A 19,554-nucleotide genomic window follows, 5' to 3' on the forward strand; every position below is an offset into this window, starting at 1 on the left:
TTCCCCCCCCCCCCCCCCGCCCCCTTCACCTCGGCAGCTTGCAGGCAATTTTGCGTCCCCCCCCCTCCACCCCCAGCTGGGTTCAGTTACTTCAGTAAAGCTGGGACCTCCTTGATGCACCACTGCATGCATTCAGTGCACTGCCAGCTGCGTGAGATGTTCACAAATTCAATATGTGGCTGCATTTTGCAGATTACTTGAAAGATAAGGGCATTTCCGAGCTTAATTTTGGAGTACATCTTTGAAAGAACCGTTTTTTGAAAGATGAAGCCACCTTTCCAAAAGCTAATCCACCTGTCCAATGGTCTAATGGAGGGGCGCGTTGTGTGAAAAGCTACTTCACAAGTGAGCTCGTGTCACAGGCTCCTGTTTAACAGGGTCTTCTCAGCTGCTGGCATCGTTGATTCTTGAAGCTGCCGCTGACTGTGGGGGCGCCCTGTGTGGGGACAAGGCGATATTGACATTGTGTGAAAAGCAAGGCTGTGTAATTAGTAACTCCCAGCTAATTTTTCGAGCAGAAGTGATTCTAGGAACATAGGAACAAGAGGAGGCCGTTCAGCATCCAGTTAGATCCTGGCCAATCTGTATCTTAAATCCATTTACCCATCATGGTTCCATAATCCTTAATACCCTTGCCTCACAAAACTCTATCAATCTCCGCTTTGATATTTTCAATTGACCCCCAGCCATAACAGCTTTTTGGGGGAGAGAGTTCGAGATTTCCAGTACCCTTTGTGTGAAGAAGTGCTTCCTGACATCACCCCCGAACGGCCTCGCTCTAATTTTAAGGTTAAGCCCCCTTGTTCTGGAATCCCCCACCAGAGGCAATAGTTTCTCTCTATCTACCCCATCAAATCCTTTAATCATCTTCCAACACCTCACTGAGATCACCCCTTCAATCTTCTCTTCCTTCCCCCCCCCCCCCCAGGGAATACAGGGCTAGTTTATGTGGTTCTGTTTGTTGCGTGTGGGCTACCTGACGACGGCGGAAACCTCATTTGTTTTTCCTCCCTCCCCCCCCCCCCCCCCCCCCCCGCAGTCTCGCATTCCTCGCATGGGACGGTCGCGGGGAATGTCCTGACGTTGGGCCAGGGTGACGTTGGCCAACTCGGCCTTGGCGAAAATGTGCTGGAGAGGAAGAAACCCGCCTTCGTCAAACTGCTGCCGGAGAAAATGGTGCAGGTGGAGGCTGGGGGAATGCACACTGTGTGCCTCGGGCTGACTGGCAATGTAAGTATAGAGAGAACCACTTGCCTCTGGCCATCCCAAAGCCCTTTACGGCCAATGAAGTACTTTCTGAAGTGTTGTTGGGAAACACGGCATTGTAATAATGACCAGATAATCCGGGTTTTTTTTTTCTCGTGATGTTGGTTGAGGGATAAATATCGGTCAGGACACCGGGAGAATTTCCCAGCTCTACTTCAAAATAGTGCCCTGTGATGTCTTACACCCAGCTGAGAGAGCAGGCGGGGCCTCGGTTTAACGTTTCATCTGAAAGACGGCACTTCTTGACAGCGCAGTGCTCCCTCAGTACATAGAAACATAGAAAATAGGTGCAGGAGTAGACCATTCGGCCCTTCGAGTCTGCACCGCCATTCAATATGATCATGGCTGATCCTCTATCTCTACATATATTCCCGCTTTTTCCCCATACCCCTTGATGTCTTTTGTGTCTAGAAATATATCTATCTCCCTCCAATATATTCAGTGACTTGGCCTCCACAGCCTTCTGTGGTAGAGAATTCCACAGGTTCATCACCCTCTTGAGTGAAATTTTTTTTCCTCATCTCTGTCCTAAATTTCCTACCCCATATCCTGAGACTGTGACCCCTTGTTCGCGACTTCCCAGCCATGGGAAACATCCTCCCCACATCCAGTCTATCCAACCCAGCCAGAATTTTATACGTTTCAATGAGATCCCCTCTCATTCTTCTAAATTCTAGTGAATACAGGCCTAGTCGACCCAATCTCTCCTCATACGGCAGTCCTGCCATCCCAGGAATCAGTCGGGTGAACCTTCGCTGCACTCCCTCTATGGCAAGTATATGCTTTCTTAGGTAAGGAGTACAGCACTGGAGTATCGGTCTGTAATTTCAGTTAGCTGAGCATCATCCACCTTTTGGGGGAGAGAGTTCCCGATTTCTACTACCCTTGGTGTGAAAAAGTGCTTCCTGACTTCACTCCTCAATGACATGGCTCTAATTTTAAGGATATGTCCCTTGTTCCTGATTGCTCCACCAAAGGAAACCGTTTTTCTCTATCTACCCTATTAAGCCCTTTAATCATTTCAAATGCCTCAATTGGATTGCCCCTTAATTTTCCAAAAGCAAGAGAACACAGGCCAAGTTTATGCAACTTGTACTTCTAGTTTGATCCTTTCAGGCTTGGTATCCTTCTGGTGAATCTGCCCCTTCCAAGGCCACTATATCATTCCTGAGGTGAGGTGTCCAGACTGAATACAGTGCGCTGGACCAGGGGTTCTCCACCTATTTGCTTCTGAGGCCCCCGTCCTGAGTTATAAAAATCCCACAGACCCCCTGTAATACAGCTATATGTTTTAAAGTGTCTCCTGTCATGTGGTCACCTGTCATGTGCTCTCCTGTCAAAAACCAGCAGCAAATCAATGCACAGCAAGAACCCACAACAGAGCATCAGATTGATCGTCTGGGGTACTGTGTACAGGTTTGGTCTCCTTACCTACTCGCCATTGAGGGAGTGCAGCAAAGGTCCACCAGACTGATTCCTGTGATGATGGGGGGGGCGGTGGGGGGGGCTAGTATGTTCTCAGATGCTCTGATGATGACTCGAAGATGCTTTGATAATGACTCACGAGGCAATGTGTTATACTTAAACTGTAGTGACCTTTGTTCTTCATTTGATAACTCCAGAGTGAGGATCACACCTGGTGGCCTGCCTTTTATACTAGGCCAGGCACACCTGTACAAGTAACCTGCAAGTCTCCCACTGCTGTGCCCTCTGGTGGCACACCTTGTGATAGTACAAATAGTAGCCATGTAGGATACATGACAGGGATTGTCCTATGAGGAGAGATTGAGTAGACTCGGCCTATATTCTCTAGAGTTTGGAAGAATGAGAGGTGATCTCATTGAAACATACAAAATTCTTACAGGGCTTGATAGGGTAGATGCAGGGAGGATGTTTCCCCTGGCTGGGGAGTCAAGAATCGGGGGGTCACAGTCTCAGAATAAGGGGTCGGCCATTTAGGAGTGAGATGAGGAGAAACTTCTTCACTCAGAGGGCGGTGAATCTTTGGAATTCTCTACCCTAGAGGGCTGTGGATGCTGAGTCGTTCAGTATAATCAAGACCGAGAGAGAGAGATTTTTGGCGTCTAAGGGAATCAAGGGATCTGAAGATCGGGCAGGAATGTGGATTTGAGGTCGATGATCAGCCATGATCTTATTGAATGGCGGAGCAGGGTCGAGGGGCCATATGGCCTACTCCTGCTCCTATTTCTTATGAATAAACCCAAGAATGCCAGCGAATCTCCGGCTGGCTTCACCTTTCGCTCTTTATGCGGCTGATCGCTGCTTGTCCGTGGCACGGCACGGGCGGCTGATCAAACTGCCCGCTCGGAGCTCGAGTCCTGGGGGCATCCCTCATGCGATGTGTGGATGGCCATGAAAGTTAACCTTAAATTTAAAAATACACCATTTTGCATTGGGACATGAGCCTGGAGCTTAGGTGCACATCGCACACAAGAACATAAGAAATAGGAGCAGGAGTAGGTCATTCGGCCTCTCGAGTCTGCTCCGCCATTCAACGAGATCATGGCTGATCTTCTACCTCAATTCCACTATCCCCATATCCCTTGAAATTCAAAAATCTATTGATATCTGATTCGGCATCTACCCTGTCAATCCCCTTCAGAATCTTGTATGTTTCTCGGCCCATTAAAGCCACAAGACAGACACCAAACCCCACCGACCTGTAGCTCTATTTACCTGATTTAAACATGATGGGGAGGCGAGTGCACGTGGCCTGTGGGAAGGAACCCGCTGCCAACCGTCACTAACCGGTCTGGGGGTGGAGAAGGGACAGGGTCTCCTCTCCTCTAAGATCAGCGGTGGCAACATCGGAGCACTGAATTAAACTCTTTTGGAGGTGGATAAAAGAAAATACAGTCAATTTCAAGGTCTCATCCTTGGTAATAAACGGGACTCCATTCACCGGTAGTGATCAGCCTCGCTCTTTTTTGTTTTGTTCACCCTGCTCTCAGAATGTGATTTAAAAAAAAAAAAAAGATTTTATTCTTGAAAGATGCTGATTTGGCAGACCCCTTGAAATCTAGCTGGCTAGAAAACAAGTGACGTCACTTCAAAAGTCATCATTGGCAGAAAAGTGCTTTGGGACATCCTAAGGGCCTGAAATGTGCCACGTAAGTGCAAATTCTTCCTCAATCAATGTTGCGAGTTTACTGTCATCACCATAGGCAGTCCCTCGGAATTGAGGAAGACTTGCTTCCACTCTTAGAATGGGTCCTTAGGTGGCTGAACAGTCCAATACGAGGACCACAGTTCCTGTCATAGGTGGGACAGATAGTCGTTGAGAGTAAGGGAGGGTGGGACAAGTTTGCCACGGGTTCCTTCCCCTGCCTGCGCTTGATTTCTGCATGCACTCAGCGATGAGACTCGAGGTGCTCAGTGCCCTCCCGGATGCACTTTCTCCACTTAGGGCAGTCTTGGGCCAGGTGTCAGTGGGGATGTTGCACTTTATCAGGGAGGCTTTGAGAGTGCCCTTGTAACGTTTCCTCTGTCCACCCTTGGCTCATTTGCCGTGAAGGAGTTCTGAGTAGAGCGCTTGCTTTGGGAGTCTTGTGTCTGGCATGCGGACAGTGTGGCCCGCCCAGCGGAGCTGATCAAGTGTGGTCAGTGCTTCAATGCTGGGGGTGTTGGCCTGGTCGAGGACGCTAATGTTGGTGCATCTGTCCTCCCAGAGGATTTGTAGGATCTTGCGAAGGCATCGTTGATGGTATTTCTCCAGCGACTTGAAGTGTCTACTGTACATGGTCCATGTCTCTGAGCCATACAGGAGGGCGGAGCTGGTCAAGTGTGAGCCCCCCAAAATTGTCATCATCCGCCGCCTGCTCCAAGGCGACATGCAGGCCGTGATCCTCACCAACGGATCCATTACAGACCCATCCACGTCCGAACCAGGGTCCAATAGGACTGCGTCATCGCTCCAACCCTCTTCTCAATCTTCCTCGCTGCCAGTCATCAAGATCCATGGCGCGGCCCTGGACAACGTGGACCATTTCCCATACCTCGGGAGCCTCCTATCAACAAGAGCAGACATTTATGACGAGATTCACCACTGCCTCCAGTGCGCCAGCGCAGCCTTCGGCTGCCTGAGGAAAAGAGTGTTCGAAGACTAGGCTCTCAAATCTACCACCAAGCTCATGGTCTACATGGCTGTAGTAATACCCGCTCTCCTGTATGTCCATGTCTCTGAGCCAATGTACAGCAGACAACTCAAGTCGTTGGAGAAATACCACCAACGATGCCTCCGCAAGATCCTACAAATCTCCTTAAAGGACAGACGCACCAACATTAGTGTCCTCACCCAGGCCAACATCCCCAGCATTGAAGCACTGACCACACTTGAGTTTACTGTAATTAATGAGTAATAGCTTTCTATTTCATGCTGATGAGTCACACTCGAGTGCAAATGAGAACATTTCAATTGACTTAAATCAGTTGGAAAATACTGGATGTTGGATTTGCCATTGAATGTGAATAGGTGAGAAGTTTCAGCCAGGGGGTATCATCAGGTGTCATCAAAATTCCATTCTTTGTCTTTATCAGGTGTTGATTGACAGGAGCCCCACTGAACCTGTGTGAGGAACATTAGTACTTAATGCATTAGTGATCATGCAATGCAGTTTGAAATGGGTGCCCCCAAGGTACAGATTATTTGTATTCCCCCCCCACCCCCCCCCCCCCACCTACCTACCTACCTACCTACCTACCTACCTACCTACCCACCCACCCACCCACCCCAGTGACACAGACGACCCTTGGGACCCTTCTGGCCAAGGCGAATTGCTGTTTTCTAATTGTGGTCAAGTCCTTTCATTCATTACCTATCTGCTACTAATTATGCTGCAGTGACCGTTCTTCATATATGCTACTGGTCAGCGACAGAAGGGGTGGCATATCTGCACAGCACAGTTATACGTGCCATGCTGGTACATGCCCACCAACCTCGACTTCCATAAGCAAATTCTTCCAGTGCTCTGCCATCATATTCTGCCTTTGTATTATCAATCCGAGCCCTTTGATCTAAAAGACTATTTTCAACCCTGGGCTATGGGGAAAGAGCAGGAGAGTGGGGCTAACTGGATAACTTTACCCAAGAGCTGCCAAAGGCACGATGGGCCGAATGGCCTCCTTCTGTGCCGTATCATTCAATAATTCTAAAAGCAGGAAATACTGGAAACTCTCTAGGCCAGTCGATGAGGGGAGAGGGGACTTTCAGATGTAGACTCCGCCAGAACTGGGTGAACTTCTGGAAAGTTTAGAGGGGATTTGAGGGGATTTTTTCACCGAGGTTGGTGTGGGGGTCTGGAAGGGTGGTAGAGGCAGAAACCCTCACCACATTTTTAAAAAGTACTTGGATGTGCACTTAAAGAGCCGTAGCCTACAGGGCTACGGACCAAGAGCTGTAAAGTGGGATTCGGCTGGATAGCACTTTGTCGGCCGGTGCAGACACCATGGGTCAAGTGGCCTCCTTGAACATCATTAACTCTCCACATGCTAACTGACCTCCTGAGTGTTTCCAACATTTTCTGTTTTTGTCCGAAAACGAGACAGACTTGCATTTAGTTAGCACCTTTCACGACCTCTGGACGTCCCAAAGCTCTCTACAGCTAATGAAATACTTTCTGAAGTGCAGTAATATAGGAAATAAAGAAAGAGCTGCATTTATATAGCGCCCATCACGACCACCGGACGTCTCCGTGCTTTTTTTTTTAAAGTACTTTTGGAGTGTGGTCACTGTTGTAATTTGGGAAACACAGTAACCAATTTACGCACAGCAAGCTCCCACAAACAGCAATGTGATAATGACCAACTAATCTTTTTTTTAGTGATGTTGGTTGAAAGATAAATATTGGCAAGGACTGTGGCGAGAACTCTGCTGCTCCAACGATTCGGAACGATCCATTAAGGCTGCGCTGACTGTTTGCACCGAGTGTTGGTGGATGATCCTGACTTTCTTTCTCTTGTGCCCTCAGATCTACACGTTCGGCTGCAACGATGAGGGCGCTCTTGGGCGCGATACGTCGCAGGAAGGCTCGGATATGGTCCCGGTTCGGATTACGCTCAACGAGCACGTGGTCCAAGTTTCTGCCGGTGACAGTCACACAGCGGCTCTGACTGACCTCGGCCGAGTCTACATCTGGGGCTCCTTCAGGGTAAGCTGCGGGCCGGTGAAAGGGAGATTGAATCGAGGCATCCACGTTCTGAGGGGTTTTGATAAGAGCACTGGGAAGAAACGGGTTCTGTTGACAGGAGCGTCGGTAACCAGAGGATACAGATTTAAGATTTGGCAAAAGAACCAGAGGGGGAGATGAACCTTTTTTATTTGCGCAGTTTTTTTTTAAGACCACTTTGCTATTTATTCTCAATTTATGTACAACTGTGCTTTAAATCCTTGATGTGTACAGCATCACATGAATCCTGTGCCGGGCAGGTTATTGCTGAACTTGGTGCCGACCACGCCACTATTTCCATGAGCTCGAGTCACCTTACCCCAAATGACACGAGTCTTGTTTGGTTTACCACTAGGAGTGGCAGTGTTGTTCTTTGCTTTGTAGATGTAGGCACATCTCTTTCCCAGGTAAAATTCTGTTTTATCATGGCAATAAACCCCCTCAATCTTCAGGAGAGCAGCCATGAACTCATTGAATGGCGGTGCAGGCTAGAAGGGCCGAATGGCCTACTCCTGCACCTATTTTCTATGTTTCTATGTTTCTATGCTCTCTTTGGTTTCGAAGGCCTCGTTTATAGCCAGTGAACACAGCTTTGCACCACAATCTTCCAGGCATTGCGAAGAGCGCATGGTGCAGCGGAATAGCCTGCCTTGGGAGAATGCACTGCCTGAAAGGGTAGTGGAAGCAAGACTAGCTTTTATTTCTGCTACAAAATTAGCGTTTTTTTTTTCCTCACGGGGCACTGTAGATTTTCAAAATTTTGATGAACTGTGCTTTAACTGTTTTGATGGGCTGTGTTTTAAATCTGGAATCCTGCAGGATAACAATGGAGTTATTGGACTGCTGGAGCCCATGAAGACCAGCACCTTGCCGCAGCAAGTCCCCCTTGATGTTCCCATAGTTAAAATCGCCTCGGGTGAGTAGGTTACACCTGCAGTCAATGGACCCTCTGACTTGTTTTGTTTGGTCCTTTAACACTACACATACGTGCAGTTTTGTTCTGTTTGCGGCTGTGCTCGACTAGCAGAGCACTGCACGGTCACACCGTGCTGAAGGGAACGTTGCTTACCATAGAGTTTGAACCAGGAGTTTCTGTGTCGGGTACAATAGGGAGAGCTTTTCTGGGGGGTGTGGAGGGGGCAGATGAGAAATTGCAAGTAAAACACTTGTTTCAATATGGTAAGGGGTTGTACATGTGCAAATGCTTTTTCATTTAGCACATCTTGCCGTTTGCAGGTTCCTATTTGATTTCAGCATATGTTCATTATTATTGCGATGTGGGCGATGATGGCACATTTAATACCCGCTGCTCATTGCCCTGAATATTTTGGTGGTAGGCGTCCTCGTCCAGCTGCTGCAATCCTTGCATTGTCAGCTGTGGCTGAGTCCGAAGGTTGTGGGTTGAAGTCCCACTCCAGAGACTCCAGCACAGAAACCGAGGCTCGCGCTTCCACTGCAGTACTGAGGGAGTGCTGCACTGTCGGAGGTGCCGTCTTTGGAATGAGGTGGATGGAAAAGATCCCACGAAGAGGAGCATGAGAGTTCATCCCAGTGTCCTGGCCAATATTTATTCCTCAATCAACATTGCTTAAAAAAACCCCCCAGATAATCTGGTCATTATCATATTGCTGTTTATGGGAGCTTGCTGTGCGCAAATTGGCTGCCACGTTTCCTACATTACAACAGTGACTACACTCTTTAAAAAGTACTTCATTGACTGTAAAGCGCTTTGGGACATCCTGAGGTCATGAAAGGCGCTATATAAATGCAAGTCCTTCTTGTTCTCTCTTTTTATTGATTCAGCCGCACTGGTGTTGTGGAATTCGGAGATTAGTTCCCTGGTCAGTATGAGTTCCCTGGTCAGTATGGTGCATGACTTAGAAGTGGCAGTGTTCCTCGGGCATTGCTGCTCTGGTCCTTCTCGGGCGACGGGTGAATTGAGTCAGCAGCTTGAACGCTAATGGAATTTTAATTTTGAACACTGTTCACCGGGGGAAAAAAAATGTTTGTTCTTTATTTCTAGGCAACGACCACTTGGCATTGCTCTCTATCGATGGTGACATCTTCACCTCCGGCTGTGGCGACCAGGGGCAGCTGGGCAGACTTGCGGAATGTTTCACAAACCGGGGAGGAAGGCGGGGTCTAGGTGATTGTGGCGCTAATTCTGACAACACGCGCATATTGGGAACAGGAGCGGGCCGTTCAGCCCCTCGGGCCTGCTCTGCCATTCGGTTAGATCGTGGCTGATCTGCACCTCCACTCCAGCTGCCCACCTTTGCTCCATATCCTTTGCACCAGATCGCACTTGCCCAGTAAACCGCTGAGGAAGCTCTAACTTCAAATGACGTTGCAATCCCAGCTCTCTTAACCTGCGTTTACTACTTGATCGGGAATCCGTTGGCGGCGAGGTTACTGAGGATATTCCGTCCTGTTTATTGACCGCTTATTTTTGTTTTTAATTTGCTCAGAGCTCCTCCTGATTCCCAACATTCTCCGTCTGAAAGCCAAGGGCAGTGGGAAGGTGAAGTTCCACGACGTTTTCTGCGGGGCATATTGCACGTTTGCGATTTCGAAGGAAGGACACGTCTATGGCTTTGGACTCTCCAACTATCACCAGCTGGGTGAGCACAGTTCAAAGCGTTGCCTTGGACGTGGGTCGCTTGTTAAATGTGCACGCAGCAACAAAAAACATAGTTTTTTTTTCTGTTCAGCTTAAATAACAACAACTTGCATTTATGTAGCACCTTTTTAACGCCGTAAAACGACTCAAGGCACTTTACAGGAGCGTTATCAAACAAAGCTTGACACCAAGCCACATATTGGGACAGGTGACCGAAAGCTTGGTCAAAGAGGTAGTTTTTAAAGAACGCCTTAAAGGAGGAGAGGTTCAGGGAGGGAATCTCCAATGGTGGAGCGGTTAAAATCGGGGTTGCGCAAGAGCCAGAATTGGAGGAACGCAGAGATCTCGGAGGGTTGTGGCCAATGTTCCCTCTAATTTTCGGACCTTAAAAAATGCACGGCCGACAATGGTGGAGCGATGATAATCAGGGACATGCAAGAGGCTAGAATTGGGAGATCTCAGAAATCTGGGAGGGTATTGAGGTTGTGGAGATGGAGGGAGGTGTGGCCTTGCACTGATTTGAAAATGAGGATGAGGATTTTAAAATCGAGGCGTTGCCGGGGATGGGAGCCAATATAGGACAGTGAGCACAGGGGTGATGGCTGAACAGGGAGATGTGAGTTTGGGTACAGCCAGGAAAGTTCATAATTCACTCAATCATGAATGGGAAGCTACCAGTTTCAGCGCCCACATGACTAACTACTCCTATAACATGATGTGCTGCTTGTGGTCCTTTGGAAGCTATGCTGTTTTGTAACAAAAGGGTGTGTTAATCAACAAAAGTGTGATGGTGAAAGCGTTAGACAGTAGGGCATGACACGTACAGAAAGCGTGCCCTCTACGCAAGATTTTTATAGATCTAAAATACACGCACGCAATTCTGAAAAGTACTCAATCTAACCGTGCAGTTAGGCCTTGCACCATACTGTACATTCAGCAGTGGTTCCCTCCACAGGCCCCTCTTGGCAACGTCAGTCTTGCCTTGTGTTCCATTTTCGGACATCTTTTAGTCTGCACCCTCCATGACAACACTGTTGATATTGTGACCTCCCCATATATAGAAAGAAAAGACTTGTATTTATACAGCGCCTTTCACAAGATCAGGGTTTCCCAAAGCACTTTACAGCCAATGAAGTATGGTCGCTGTTGTAATGTAGGAAATGCGGTAGCTAACCTCCATGCACGGCAAGCTCCCACAAACAGCAATGCGATCATAGAATCTTACAGCACAGAAGGAGGCCATTCGGCCCATCTTGCCTGTGCCGGCTCTCTGAAAGAGCTGTCCAAATAGTTGCGTTCTTCCTGTTCTTTCCCCATATGCCTGCAAATATTTCCTTTTCCTATATATATCTCATTCCCTTTTGAAAGTTACGATTAAATCTGCTTCCACCACCCATTCAGGCGGTGCATTCCAGATCATAACATAGAAACATAGAAAATAGGAGCAGGGGTTGGCCAATCGGCCATTCGAGTCTGCACCGCCATTCAATATGATCATGGCTGATCCTCTATCTCAACACCATGTTCCCGCTTTCTCCCCATATCCCTCGATGTCTTTTTCTACAAATCTGTCTGTCTCCCTCTTAAATACATTCAATGACTTGAACTCCAAAGCCTTCTGTGGTCGAGAATTTCACAGGTACACCACCCTCTGAGTGAAAACATTTCTCCTCATCTTGGTCCTAAATTTCCTACCCCGTATCCTGAGACTGTGACCCCTTGTTCTAGACTTCCCAGCCAGAGGAAACATCCTTCCCGCATCCAGTCTATCCAACCCAGTCAGAATTTTATACGTTTCAGTGGGATCCCCTCTCATTCTTCTAAACTTTAGTGAATACAGGCCTAGACCTGCCATCCCAGGAATCAATCTGGTGAACCTTCGCTGCACTCCCTCTATGGCAAGTATATCCTTTCTTGGGTAAGGAGACCAAAACTGCGCACACTACTCCAGGTGCGGTCTCACTAAAGTCCTGTATAACTGTAGTAAGACATCCTTGCTCCTGTACTCGAATCCTCTTGCAATGAAGGCCAACATACCATTTGCCTTCCTAACTGCTTGCTGCACCTGCATGTTTGCTTTCAGTGACTGATGTACAAGGACACCCAGGTCCCTTTGTACATCGATACTTCCAAAGCCATCACCATTTATGTTTTTCCTACCATAGTGGATAACTTCATATTTATCCACGTTATACTGCATCTGCCATGTGTTTGCCCACTCACTCAACCTATCTGAATCACCTTGCAGCGTCTTTGCATCCTCCTCACAACTCACAATCCCACCTAGTTTTGTGTCGTCAGCAAACTTGGAAATATTACATTTGGTTCCTTCATCCAAATCATTTATTTTATTTATACTCTGGTACCCCACTAGCCACCCCGAAAAAGACCCGTTTAATCCTACTTTCCGTTTCCTGTCAGTTAACCAATTTTCAACCCATGCCAATACATTACCCCCAATCCTATGTGCTTTAATTTTGCACACTCACCTCTTATGTGGGACTTTATCAAAGGCCTTCTGAAAATCCAAACATATTACATCCACTGGTTCTCTCTTATCTATTCTATTAGTTACATCCTCAAAAAACTCCAGTAGGTTTGTCAAACATGATTTTGCTTTTATACGCTTCGTTTCCTCAGGTCACCTCTGGTTCTTTCACTAATTATTTTAATTCTGTGTCCTCTAGTTACCGGCCCTCCTTCCAGCGGGAATGGGTTCTCCTTATTTACCCCATATAATTTAAATCTCTATTAAATCTCCCTATAACCTTGCGCCTAGAATTGGACACAATCCTTCAGCTTGAGGCCTAAGGGGTAGGGGATGGGGGCGTTGCGTGCGCTATGTCTTAACCAGTGTAGTGCCGTGACTAGGCATAAGGAGGTGAGGAAAAGCAGCTTGCCTTTCTGTGCTGCAGGAAGTAGGTGTGTGGTTAACAGGCGGAGGATAAGATCCGGCTCCGCTTCGCTGCCCTGCACTCGAATAGCCTGTCGCGTATCAAGGGTAGCAGTTTTGGAGAAGCTCCGGGGATAGTGTGTGGAATGGTATCCCAGCAGGAGTGGGTGCTTTCGGGGGGGGGGGGAGAAAGATAAACTGAAGGGGCAAAAGGAGAAATGAAGATGATATGTGTGTGTAAGACGTGTTTTGTTTCTGCTGCAGGAACACCAGGCACAGCCGCCTGTTACTCAGCGCATAAACTAACTGCGTTCAAGAACTCGACAAAGTCTTGGGTCAAGTTCTCGGGTGGTCAGCACCACACCCTGTGTTTGGATTCTGAAGGTGGGTGTTACAGTGCCGGGATAAAATCCCGCAGCGGGAGGCTCTTGCCGTTTCTTCGTCCGGCAATGTTTTCCCGAAAGTCGTCACCGGCGCTGAGGTCTCCTCATTTCTCCAGTCGCTGGCTTTCGTTGTCAAATTCGCTGGCTTCCCCACGACATCAGTGTCCACCCGAGATAGGTTGGCAGGGCCTTGGTGCCAGTGTTTTACCCAAAGGACGGCAGCAGTCTCTCTCGACTGCACTTGCCCCAGTCCTGATCAGAGTTACGGTACTCCAGTGTGGCGCTTCTATTAACTGCACCAGTAATCCAGAGAACGTGAGTTCAAATCTCATGACGGCTACCCATCTACTTGTAAACGCTATTAAATTGCAGGGCTATGGGAAAAGAGCAGGCAGAGGACGACTAAGTGGATAGCTCTTTCAATGAGTCGGCATCGATGCACAAGGGGTGAATGGCCTCCTGTGCTGTATCACTCTAGAACCGTCCCTCTGAGAATATTAATTCAATTTTTAATTAAAAAAATTTCAAAATAGAAAGCTGGTGCCAGTAATAGTTACCATGAAACTGTCAGATTGTTATAAAAACCCACTGGTTCACTAATGTCCTTTAGTGAATGAAACCTGCCGTCCTTACCTGGTCTGGGCCTACACGTGACTCCAGTCCCACACCAATGGGGTTGACTCTTAACTGCCCTCCGAAGTGGCTCAGTGAGACACTCCGTTGTATGAAAACCACGACCAGGGTTTCAAGAAAGCGGCCCTTCACCACTTTCTCCAGGGCCACTCGGGATGGGCAATAACCCTGGATTGCCAGCGATGCCCATCTCCCGAGAGTGGATAAAATAAAACTCTTGCTTCTGACCCGGTGCTGCGGGTGCCAGCCAACGAGTTACTCTGCCGATTGCGATGGCCAGGGATGAACCTGGGTAAAGTGTATAAAAGGGCAGCAGTGCCCACCATCGTATCCCTGTCACCTGGTCCCAGTGTTTTCCAGATCTCTGGGAGCAGGCTTACTTCTTATCATGTGCTGTAGGAGGGTGTCCCAAGCAAGGAGCTAAACTTTTTCTACTGTGCCAGGCTTAGCTGGGGAAAAGGTCCCTGTCCAGGCAAGCTCGGTTTGTTTCTCTCTCATCGGGATGAGTTCTGATGCTGTGTTTTTTTTTTTAAATGCAAGGTAAAGTGTACAGCCTGGGTCGATCAGAGTATGGACGCCTAGGGTTGGGGGAGCATGGTTCAGAGAAAAGTATACCCACCCTCATCCATGGCCTCCCCGTCATCACTTCCGTGGCTTGTGGAGCTTCTGTTAGTTTTGCCGTCAGCAAGGATGGTAAGGTTTTTCTTTCCTCTCCCCCCTCTCCCAGTTTTCTCTGTGCTGGAATGTTGCCCAGGTGCAGTGTGTGGGGTATCTTGTCCCAAAGTCTGATTTCATGTGCCAGCAAAGCTCACTGGCTGTAGTGGGCGTTACCGTGAGCCCGATCCTGTCCTTGCCTAATGTCTGCTTTTCCGGCAGAGGAGCCTGGACATGGAGCAGGAGCGGGGGAGCCCCGAGTGTTTGCTGGCTTTGACCCTAGCCCTGGTTCCTGGCCGATGATAGCAAGAACAATACTTCGCCAAACCAGAAGCATATTTACATGCTGTCAGAAATCATTTAGCGTTGCCTTTAACACATGGCATAGTCTGAAAGTATCAGTCATGGCACAGTGGGTAACACACTGTCCTCTTGAGTCAGGAGGTCATGGGTTCAAGCCCCATTACAGAGACTTGAGCATAAAATCTCGGCTGACGCAGTACTGAAGGAGTGCCGCACTGTCGGAGGTGCCGTCTCTCGGATGAGACATTAAACCGAGGCTCCGTCTGCCCTATCGGGTGGGTGCAAAAGATCCCGCGACACTCTTCGAAGGAGAGCAGGGGAGTTCTCCCAGGTGCCCTGGCCAATATTTATCACAGAATTGCATAGAATTTAAAGCACAAGAACAGGCCATTCGGTCCAAAGGGTCAGTGCTGGTGGTTATGCTCTACGTGAGCCTATTGCCACCCTATCTCACCTGACCCTGTCAACACCAACCCTGCTTTAAAAAAACAGATTATTGGTCAATATTGCATTGCTGTTTGTGGGAGCACAAATTGGCTGCTGCGTTGCCCACATTCATCATCGTAGGCAGTCCCTTGGAATCGAGGAAGACTTGCTTCCACTCTTTAAAATGAATCCTTAGGTGACTGAACAGTCCAATACGCGAGCCACAGTCCCTGTCACAGGTGGGACAGATAGTCGTTGAGGGAAAGGGAGGGTGGGACAGATTTGCCGCACGCTCCTTCCGCTGCCTGCGCTTGATTTCTGCACGCTCTCGGCGACGAGACTCGAGGTGCTCAGCGCCCTCCCGGATGCACTTCCTCCACTTAGGGCGGTCTTTGGCCAGGGACTCTCGGGTGTCGGTGGGGATGTTGCACTTTATCAGGGAGACTTTGAGGGTGTCCTTGTAACGTTTCCTCTGCCCACCCTTGGCTCATTTGCCGTGAAGGAGCTCCGCAACGAGCAGTTGCTTTGGGAGTCTCGTGTCGGGCATGCGGACAATGTGGCTGCTCCAACGGAGCTGATCGAGTGACTACACTCCCGAGGTACTTCATTGGCTGTGAGTTGCTTTGACACATCCTGCGGCAGTGAAAAAACACTTTTATAAAATGCAAGTTCTTTCTGCGTTCACTCACTGGGCTCTGATGTATATTTTTTTCTCCCCCCCCCCCCCCCCCTCCGTCGCCACCATTGCTCTCCTAGGCCGAGCCTTTGCCTGGGGGATGGGAACAAACCTGCAGCTGAGCACGGGCGACGACGATGACGTGTGGAGCCCGGTCCAGATGTCGGGGCAGCAGCTGGAGAACAGGGAGGTGCTGTCCGTCTCCAGCGGGGGCCAGCACACCGTGCTGCTTGTGGCAGACCGGGGGCAGAGCTGATGAAAGCGGCCCCACATCGTGTCAAACAGCCCCCCCCCCCCCGCCCGCCGACACAACCTCGACTATAAAGACTGAGCCCTGCACTTCCCCCACCATCCGTGAATGCGATGCTTGGATACGACAGCAGCAAACTTTTTTGGGGGTTTGTTTTCTGATAGCCCCCTTGGAATACAAACCCCCTCTTTCCTCCCCCCCCCCCCCCCCCCATAAATCCTGATCTGTAACACTGGTATGCTCTGCAGTGTAATTTTATCGTTGACATTAGCATTAACCGATGTACAAACCTGGTTGTCTTCGCTTTTGACATGTCGTCTCCGGTTCAGATTTTAAGTTATAGTAAGTGACAAATTTCGGTTCTGTTTCGGGAGAATGGCCAGGCACGCAAGTGGATTGGAGAGGGGGGAAAAAAAGAGAAATATTCTTTTAAAATCAAAATAAATCTTTTTGTGATAGTTTTCTATAAGATTTTTGCATTTCTGGTCCTTGTGTAAAACTGTGTGATTTTGGCGGTTCAGTGCGTTTAATTTCACCTCTGTGCGTGGTCAGTACGCCCACTATTGTGTTCACATACAAACTCGGGGGATTTAACTGAGGTGTTCAGAATCCTGAAGGGTTTTGAGTAAATCGGGAGAAACGGGGTTGGTAACCAGCGGACACCGATTTGAGACAATTGGTTAAAGAATCTGAGAAAACATGGGGAGAAACAAGGTGAATTTGTGTGCGCTGCCTGAAAGAGGGGTGGAAGCAGATTCAATAGTGACTTGCAAAAGGGAATTGGATAAATACCCACAAAGGAAGCAACTGCAGGATGTTTGGGGAAGGAGCAGGGAAGTGGGACTAATTGGGTAGCTCTTTCAAAGAGCTGGCACAGGCATAATGGGCCCAATGGCCCCATTCTGTGCTATCATTTCTGTCCCTACTATTTGACGAACAAAATTAATAAAAAGCACACAGATATGCACGTGAATGCATTAGTTACCACGCATTTTTTTTTTTTTAAAAAGCACGCAGAGGGAATAAAACAGTCATAATGGTTCAAATTGTAGTATCCTCAAACTCACCCACTTCAAAAAACACAAAACTGCTTCAAGAGGAGTTGATCCAGCCAATCCTGCTCCCCACTCTGGCAGAATGGGTTTATTCAGCGAGTACCTGGGCTGTACAGATCCGGGAGATTTCTGGCTGTTCGAGCTGTTCTCTGCCAGAGCAGAGTTTGGGTCCCTTTTAATCACCCCCGGCGCCCTGGGCTAGAGTGGGGGGGGGTGGGGGGGATAGAGAAAATTAACTGGGATGCCCGTTACCCGTCGTATTACCGAGCGACCCCCTCCCCCCCCACACTGAAGTTGCGTGTGCGCTGAAGTCAAATGAAAGATGTCGGACAAATGGTTGATTAGACGAGTTGTTTGGTGGGCGATTTGGTAACAAGGGAAGTGCCTCCGGGAGGGATAGCGAGAAAAATGGCCGAGAATTTAAAGTTACACGGCTGCGGTAGTGGGCTTGGAAGTGTTCAGTCACAATGCTTCAGCCATCACCAGTGTGGGACAGGATTGGTGGGTGAACCTCCGTTTCATGTTCACCAACGCCGAGGTGTCAACCTTGGCTCAGTCGATAACCCTTTCGCCCGAGTCTTGGGGTTGTGGGTTCAAGCCCCACTCTGTAGAGACTTGAACGCGGGACTGGAGGAGATGACAGAGATAGGGAGGGGCGAGGCCATGGAGAGATTTGCAAACAAGGATGATGATTTTGAAACTGAGGCTTCACTGGACCAGGAGCCAATGTAAGTCAGCGAGCACAGGGGTGATGGGTGAGCGGGACTTGGTGCAAGTTCGGACAAGGGCAGCTGAGTTTTGGATGACCTGTAGTTTACGGAGGGTAGAAAATGGGAGGCTGGCCAGGAGTGCGTTGGAATAGTCGGGCATGGATGAGCGGAGGCAAGGCCGGAGACGGGAAGCCCTTTGTGTGAAGAAATTTCTCCTAATCTTCTCACTGTCTTGGTGACAACTTAAAATCGTTGATATATTGTCACTGACTCCCCAAACAGGAAGTGATCTTTCCCCTGCTCACTACCAAAACTTTGCATAATTAAAAAAAAAACTCTTAAATCTTTTAACCTGCTGGGTTCAACTGAAAATAGTCCCAGTATCTCAAGTCTCGTCATGACTGGTTTCCAATCCTGACCCCTCTGTGGTTTCAATGCCCTTCCTATAATGTAACATCCAAAACTGCACAGTGCTCTAGAATAGCCAATGTTGTGTATGAATTCTGTATTCTGTTGGCCTTTTTTCAAATGGCTTCAGCTCCCATTTTCAAAGTGGGGAGAAATGTATAACAGGCTTGTTTTACACTAGCCCAGTCCAAATTAACCCCTTTCCTGTCCAACAACCAACTTTCTATCCGTGTTGCTTGTACCATATGCCTGAATTTTTCTAAAAAGCTTCCTGTGAGAAACCTTATCTTTCACTTTCTGAAAGTCCATATACATTACATCTGTGCTCCCTTTATAAGAATTAGGAACAGGAGTCGGCCATTCGGCCCCTCGCGCCTGCTCCGCCATTCAGTAAGATCATGGCTGATCATTGACCTCAACTCCACTTCCCTGCCCGATCCCCATAATCCCTTGATTCCCTTAGTGCGCAAACATCTATCGATCTCAGCCTTGAATATACTCAACGACTGAGCATCCACAGCCCTCTGGGGTAGAGAATTCTACCGACTCCCAACCCTCTGAAGAAATTTCTCCACTCTGAGTGAAGTAATTAGCTATCCAGTCTTCTCCAAAAAAAAACCTCTTAAACTTGTCAAAGGCTGCTTGCCTTTAATAAGTCGGCGCTGACTGCCCTTGATTAGCTTGTTGCATTTCTAAATGCTTGCTAATTGTACCTTTTGGATAAAACATTAACGTGGGAGCAGTCGGTCGAGAAGCGGCCATGGGTGGAAAGTTGCGGTTTGTGATTTTACACCCCCCCGCACTGGGACAGATCACACCCAAGCACCACTTTGCAGCTTGGACAAATCCAGACTCGAACAGGGTGAGGTCAAGTTCTGTTTCTTGTAATGAAAATTCAGTAGAAATGTCGTTAGAGCTCAACCTAAACGCGGCTGGAAGCAGAACCCATAATCGCTTTTAAAAGGCAAGTGGATAAATATTTGAAAAATAAAAATTCAAAAGGGTACGCAGGATGTGCTGTGGACGGGACAACTTGGATCGTTCTTTCAGGGAGGCAGCACGGAGTTGATTGGCCGAATGGCCTCCTTCTGT

The 19,554-nt window shown here is 48.4% G+C and overlaps 2 protein-coding genes across 7 annotated transcripts in view; one reads left to right on the forward strand and one right to left on the reverse strand.

Moving 5' to 3' along the window:
• rcc1 (regulator of chromosome condensation 1) overlaps positions 1–16,721 on the forward strand; it is a 32,587-nt gene extending 15,866 nt beyond the window's left edge. For 4 of the 6 annotated variants that reach the window (XM_070898422.1, XM_070898421.1, XM_070898424.1 and 1 more), the window contains exons 3-10: positions 1,040–1,230; positions 7,254–7,433; positions 8,271–8,367; positions 9,475–9,597; positions 9,920–10,072; positions 13,229–13,348; positions 14,521–14,673; positions 16,120–16,721. In XM_070898422.1, the coding sequence (XP_070754523.1) occupies positions 1,040–1,230; positions 7,254–7,433; positions 8,271–8,367; positions 9,475–9,597; positions 9,920–10,072; positions 13,229–13,348; positions 14,521–14,673; positions 16,120–16,295 (1,193 nt within the window). In that variant the 3' untranslated portion in view covers positions 16,296–16,721. Of the gene's footprint in view, positions 1–1,039; positions 1,231–5,833; positions 5,922–7,253; positions 7,434–8,270; positions 8,368–9,474; positions 9,598–9,919; positions 10,073–13,228; positions 13,349–14,520; positions 14,674–16,119 lie in introns of those variants that run through there. The other 2 variants (XM_070898426.1, XM_070898425.1) reach the window with 2 other exon arrangements.
• LOC139279298 (large ribosomal subunit protein eL33-like) lies at positions 7,688–8,066 on the reverse strand. Its single transcript, XM_070898420.1, has 2 exons — positions 7,994–8,066; positions 7,688–7,911 (listed from the first exon to the last, which is right to left on the reverse strand). Exons 1-2 carry the CDS (start codon positions 8,064–8,066, stop codon positions 7,688–7,690), a joined length of 297 nt encoding a protein of 98 aa, XP_070754521.1.
• Positions 16,722–19,554: the final 2,833 nt, after the last annotated feature.

The sequence above is a fragment of the Pristiophorus japonicus genome, chromosome 14 (assembly GCF_044704955.1).
Source record: "Pristiophorus japonicus isolate sPriJap1 chromosome 14, sPriJap1.hap1, whole genome shotgun sequence".
In the NCBI taxonomy this organism is placed as follows: domain Eukaryota; kingdom Metazoa; phylum Chordata; class Chondrichthyes; family Pristiophoridae; genus Pristiophorus; species Pristiophorus japonicus.